The sequence below is a fragment of the Lolium perenne genome, chromosome 4 (assembly GCF_019359855.2).
Source record: "Lolium perenne isolate Kyuss_39 chromosome 4, Kyuss_2.0, whole genome shotgun sequence".
NCBI lineage: Eukaryota > Viridiplantae > Streptophyta > Magnoliopsida > Poales > Poaceae > Lolium > Lolium perenne.
This window is the reverse complement of record NC_067247.2, coordinates 375,557,211-375,563,590: the sequence shown is the minus strand read 5'-3', so window position 1 is coordinate 375,563,590 and position 6,380 is coordinate 375,557,211. Positions and strand designations below refer to the sequence as shown.

At 39.1% G+C, this 6,380-nt stretch overlaps 1 protein-coding gene across 1 annotated transcript in view; it reads right to left on the bottom strand.

Annotated features, from left to right (window-relative positions):
* Positions 1 to 4,166: 4,166 nt before the first annotated feature.
* Positions 4,167 to 6,380, bottom strand: part of LOC139830726 (ATP synthase subunit a-like) — a 4,866-nt gene continuing 2,652 nt past the window's right edge. The window contains exon 1 of the mRNA XM_071819499.1: positions 4,167 to 6,380. This exon is cut by the window's right edge and continues 2,652 nt beyond it. Within this exon, the coding sequence (XP_071675600.1) occupies positions 5,918 to 6,380 (463 nt within the window). The 3' untranslated portion in view covers positions 4,167 to 5,917.

The following is a 6,380-nucleotide window of genomic DNA, read 5'->3' as shown; positions in this document are numbered from 1 at the left end:
TTAGGGTTCACATGTAATAATGGAACTAGGGTTCCTAATTTATTTAGGGTTTTAGGAGTCACATGAAATGATAGGGTTTTAATATCATTCCATGTGGAATTTAGGGTTTGCTATTTACAATATAATTCTATGATTAATAACTTCATGTTAAAGTTGAAGTTATTAATAACTTAGAAATAAAATTAATATTCAATTTGGCTTTTTATTATTTTTAAATAATTTACTATTTAGGGTAATTATTAATTTAGGGTTTAAATCCTCATATTAAGGATTTAATAAGTTAAAAGTAAAGGAAAATTTATTTTAATATTTTTCTAATTTACTTACTGGTTTTTTCTATTAAATTTAGAAGTTTTTTCTAATTATTGGATTTTAATTGAATTTAGAATTAATAAATGGGGTTTAAATAACCAGTATTAAATAATTGAATTTTTATTAAAAATAAAAATTTCATATTATATTTTTATTAGATAAAGTTTTCTATTCTAAGAATTTTAATATCTTATTTTAATTTTTCTGAGTTAGTATGAATTTTATATGGATTTGCAAAGTTGCAGCAATTATGGAGTTGAATTAAAACGAAAATTGGAAATGCTAAACACACCCAGGCTAACCTACACGCAGAGACTGACCGGTGGGCCAGTGGTCCACGTGGACTGCCACGTGAGCGTGGACCAGGTCCAAATCGTGGACGTGGCCTGGCTCACGGTGACCGGCGGCAGAGGGCGTCGATCGCCGGCGATTCCGGTCGCGTGAGGACGGGCGACTGGTTCCGTTCGAACCAGCGCACCACGACGAGCCAAGAGGTGGCGGCGCCGCTACTAAAAGGTCGCCGGAGCTTGCTCTCCGGCGAGATGCTGCGGCGGCGGACACGGGCATATGATGCTAGGAGGCTACGGTCGATGATTCGATGCAATACGAAGCTCAGGCGATGCGCAGGCTCACCGTGATGGTGTTGGACTCGACGGTGAGGTCGGAGGTGGTCTGACGGCGAGGTAATTGTCACGGTGGTGCTCGACCGCCTGCGGGGAAGACGAGCCCGGTGAGGTCGCCTCGGGACGCTCCAGCTCAATTCCTCGCATCGGTGGAGCAAGTAGAGTATGGCGGTGGCGATGGCATCCACGGCGGGGCCTGGGGCTTCCCCAATCGACGGCGAGAGGTGGTGGTCCGGGAGCTAGGGTTTCATCCATTTTCGGCATTGAGGCAGAGAGAGGGAAAATGGAGGGCGTCTGGGCATTTTATATCTTCTCTGCCGTGTGCTGGCGGTCAATATCGGCGGCGGGGACGCGGGACGTGGCGACGGTCGGCTCGGTGGCGAGCTCCCGTGCTCCCAGCGAAGGGGACGAAGACGACGACGTCTCCTTCGTTCTTATCCGAGGCGAAAGGGTATTGGGCTGATTTGGGCTGTGCTTCAGGCTGGACCTTGGGCTGCCTGGTGGGCTATGCTGCTGGACTCCTGCTGGGCTCGGTGACCGACTAGGTAAGTCAGGTGAGCCCAGTTCCTCTTCCTTCTATTTATTTATTTTCTGTTTTGGATTTCCTATTTTGAATTCAGTTTTGAATTCATATTTTAATTCAATTATGCTTTCAGATGTTTCTACTTGTTTTCAATTTAGGACTTAGCAATAGTGATCATTGCATTATTTCATTGCCCAAAACTAATGTGTTATGCATGATTTTATTTGTGTCATTGTGGGTCCTATTTAAATCTCAATTTAGCCATGAGCTTATGTTTTCTTTGGAATTCCTGTTCCTCCTTGTAATACAACTCTCTTTTGAATTATTTGAAGTGGATAATTGCTTCCCAAAGCATTTTTAAAGATTATTATGAGGGCTTGGTTTTTATTTGAGAATCTATGCATGAGCATGTTATTTCATGTGAACACTTGTTGATTAAGGTCTTGTGATTTATTGTATCCATATTTCAAAGGTAGCATTAGGATTATATTTAATAATACTTTGGATTACCTAGAGTAGGTATTACTCTCATCATGGTTTGGTCTTGGTTATAATTATGAGTGGTTGATCACCACCATGGTTCTAATCAAATGGTTTAGCACTAGGTTATTCTTGAGTTCCATAATGAAGCATGAGCTTTAATTGGTAAACAATTATAGGGTTCTCATCATATTCCCCTAATGGCAATTGGTTTGAATCTCAATTAGGGCTTGGTTTTATATTAGGATCATCATAGTGATAATTCAACTAGGGTTGAGATATAATTCTAGGTTATAGAGATGGAGTGACCCCATATTGCATGTGCTAGGGTTTAATCTCCCCTAACCATGATAATATGGTTACTTGCTTAATTGTTTCTGTTCTCTTTTAATTACTAAGGACTTGAGAATTGGTTTTATCTTATACCAATAGTTTGCTATTATATCCTTGATCTATTGTTAAAGTAACTAAAGTTGTTATAGTTCTTTTTATAGTTAACTTTGGTCATATGAATGGATGATTTCTCACCATATTAAGTATGGAGTTTTACACTAAGATTTGCTTAGGTTCTTTTATTTATGAAATATAGATGTGGTAGGATTCTACTTATGATTACTAATTGAATCACAAGTTAAAGTTGGGATATCAGCCTAGGGTTGCTTACTAGTGATCTCCCTATAATTTCATGTGGTAATGAGATCTACTTATTCTAGTAGGGTTTAACTTATCCTCACATATCTCAAGAGCATGATCATGGATTAGGCATGATCAAATTGTTCTTAATATCTCTACCTCCAATTCTTAGGGTTTATGATCATCACTCAATTTATAATGATCAAGTGTTGGCTTCCTTAGGATCTCTCATGAATTGGTTTTCTCACTTCTAAGATCAAGTATTTTCTTGATCAACTAAGATATAGAACTTCTTTTATAGTTTCTTGGATGCCCATGGTTATGGTTGTCTCAATAGATTATATCCCAGAAGAATGCCTGAGATATTATGTTAGGGTTCTACTTAAACAATGATGATATAATCATCTGGGTATATGGATAGTTCTCTCCTTCAAATCCAAGTGTTGCCTCAACTAACTTGAGTGTAACACCATAGCTTGAGCTCACTTGTATAGGAATAGTTATTCTAGGGTTTATGGTGTACTCATAATATCTCCTTAGGTATGAGAAGGTTAATTCTCCACCTAGATAACTTAATTGGATTAGTTACTACTTTACTTCATCAATTCATGGATATGATCTTACTCCATTTGGTATTGGCTATCTCATCACTCCCAGATGAAATGGTTTAACTCCTAATACTTTAGTTCAAATGTTGTCCTTTATTCTTAAATAGGTAAAGCTTGGATTAGTATGAATGGTCACTCTCATTTAGGAATGATTTTAGTACTAACTTAAGTTAGGCTCCACAGGGATTGATGTGATCCTCAATATCTATGTTTAACATAATTGGATTCTCTCTATAGGGATGGTCTGGAATAATATCCTAGGGTTTCTATTTTAAGGTGATGGTTTGAATATATGGATGTATATCCAAGGTTCAGTTCAAGGTTTGTCATTGCTTCTCTTCTAAATAATATAGAACTCTCACCTCTCTAGGTTTGATGTATAGTAATTTGGAATGTAGAAGAATATATACTTCTTGAGTGGATCTCCTTGTTATAATTCCATTGTTGAAGTGGAATGAATACCATGAGGTTTCATGGTAGGATCATGGATTAGTTTAAGACATGGAAAAGATTAGTGAAGAATGGTTTCTCCATTTATTGTTACTTGATTTCCAAATAGATGTATGTTCATATGTTATGGTAAGGATTACCATATTATAATCTTTTATAAGATCAAGCATTTGATCATTGAGTAAAGTGTTGTTGTGTTGATTATTAGTTCCATTTGATCTAACCCCTTAGATCAAATCATCTCTGCCCAAAACAAGGTTTTAGCAAAGTCACATTGAGGTTTATAGCGCTTGACTTGATGAGCTACTTCAATTCCACCAAGGTCAAGTGAAACTTCAGTTACTGTGACTGTTTTACTTTAAAGCGCAAAAATTCCCCAGATTTTCTATGCATGAATGCAATGCACACATCTGTTTCCTTTATTTTTGTAACCCCATTACCTGGGATATTACATTGGGCCTACATATCTCTTATTTGTGTGGATCAACCATCCAACCTTTCTTCTTTCTTTCCATAAAAGCGTAGGTAGAATGCGTATAGTAATGGTAGAGCTGATGTATGGCTAAGCAGGGCTGATGGAGCTCTTGGAAAGAAGTCAGTATCCAGCTTATCCCTAGTCTAGCACTCTGCTGTGAAGTCAGAAACCCATTAACAAGCAAGGCTGTAGTGAACCTCTTCCTTAAGGGATTGTGGAATGCACACATCCCGGAATACAGTTGGGTGATCCATTAAGCTAAGCAAGAGCTATGAACAACCTAGTGACGCGGTGGCAAGCATCGATACGAGGAAGGTGATAGATCAGATACGATTTCCTTCATCGGATACTCTTTTTCCTTCGGATTGTGGAATGATAGGAAGGGCCTAATAGTAGTGATTTAGTGCGATGTGAGGTGCCCCGCGCGTGATACTTTCTGAGGTTAAGAAAATAATAACAGGGCGGCTTTCTTAGACTCGGCTCTATAGCACTCTTTGAGTAAGTTCGTTAACGAGGTAGCAGTTCTACACGAATGAAAACAGACCTATCTTCTCTTTCTTGGCTGTGTCCTTTCCTCCTAGCTCCTTGCCTGTTATTGGAGTGGGTAAACGCCCTAGGGTGGAAAACATAGCATTTCTAAGATTCCCTGGATTTATGCATGGACACCTATGAGTTTAGGTTTCCTGGCTCTGCTGCTGCTCTCTTACAGGCTAGTTCCCTCAACTGATACTCGAGAAAGGGAAAGATCTACTCTAAAGATCAACGGAATTCAAGTTGGCAAATCCTAACTTGGTAATTGTGGCTTGGCCTAAGCGCTCACCCGAAACTTTACAACTGAAGATGTTGTAATTCTTTCAACCAATCGATCATAATTCCAATCAGTGCTTCATTCAATCCAATTTAGAACAGTCAGGCCTGATCTTGGTTCCAATGCTGCAGGGTTGGGAATTGAATCAAAAGTAGCATGTTAATGTGGGTTATCATGGCATCCTTTACACTTTTCACACAAGGATCGAACCTACTTTGCTTTCCGAACATCTTCTCTTCTTACCACGGCAATCATATTCTGATTCCGTCTTGATAAACATGGCACCGGTCCCACTTTATTATTAACACTACCCTTCTCCTTCGTCTTGCTTGTTTACCGGTTAGCTTTTCTATATCACAGAGCTGCATCGCACTACCCCTACCTTGTCTGAGTAGGGCAAGAACAAGAACAAGTTTCGTATTCCGAACAGTCTAGCCCCATAGTATTTCGTATTGCTTGCTTGAACAAGATAGTTTTCTACCCACAGGAGCTTTTTCTAACCGAGCAGTATTCGCCTTAAAGGAAAGAGATAAGATTGAGATAAATTGGGGGGCATTACACAGTACCAAAACTATAGCTTTTCCTGTCTGTCTTTTCCGTTAGCACAAATCCGGGTGCGGATGACACCACTGACCCTGTTCTTTATCCCGACTGGACCACGCCTTTCACCTTTCTTTGTAAAACAAACCCAATATCTTGACTTTCCAATGTCGCAAGTCAATCAGAAAAGGAGAATCCGGGTACTGTCAACCAAGTTCAGATAACCAAATAAACAAGTATAGTATCTTTGGATCAATTGAGAAGCTTCAAGTCCGTTATTATCTCAATCCGTATATTTTGCTTTCTTTCGCCCTTGCTTGTGGGTCCTGATCGAGCAAGACTACGTCCTATCTATCGTCACCTCTCCAAACCCAATATCTTGACCGGAACCATGTTCAGTGCTGCAAAAGCAGCCCCCTAGAATCTTCGGCTCCTCGTTTTTATTCAATTATGAAATGACTCATTTTAATGGAGATTTATAGCATCATTCAAGTAAATGCAAATTGAGATCGTAGAAACATGAGCTTGTGATATAGCTACACCTAATTCCAGACCGGTTAATGCTAGAACTATAAATAAGGGACCAAGATCTCCTATGAAATAGAAAATATTATTCAGAAATAGCATAGTCCAAGCAAACCCACTTAAAATCTTTACTAAACTATGACCGGCCATCATATTAGCAAATAAACGTATTCCTAAGCTTAATGCACGAAAACAATAAGAGATTAGCTCAAGGAGTACTAAGAAGGGTGCTAACGGAAGTGGGACTCCCGCAGGTAATAAGAAGCTAAAAAAATGAAGCCCATGTCTTTGAAATCCAACGATCGTAATGCCTATAAAAATGGAAAATGAAAGAGCCAAAGTAATGAGAAAATGACTTGTCACTGTGAAGCTAAAGGGTATCATACCCTGGGGGTTACGAAAT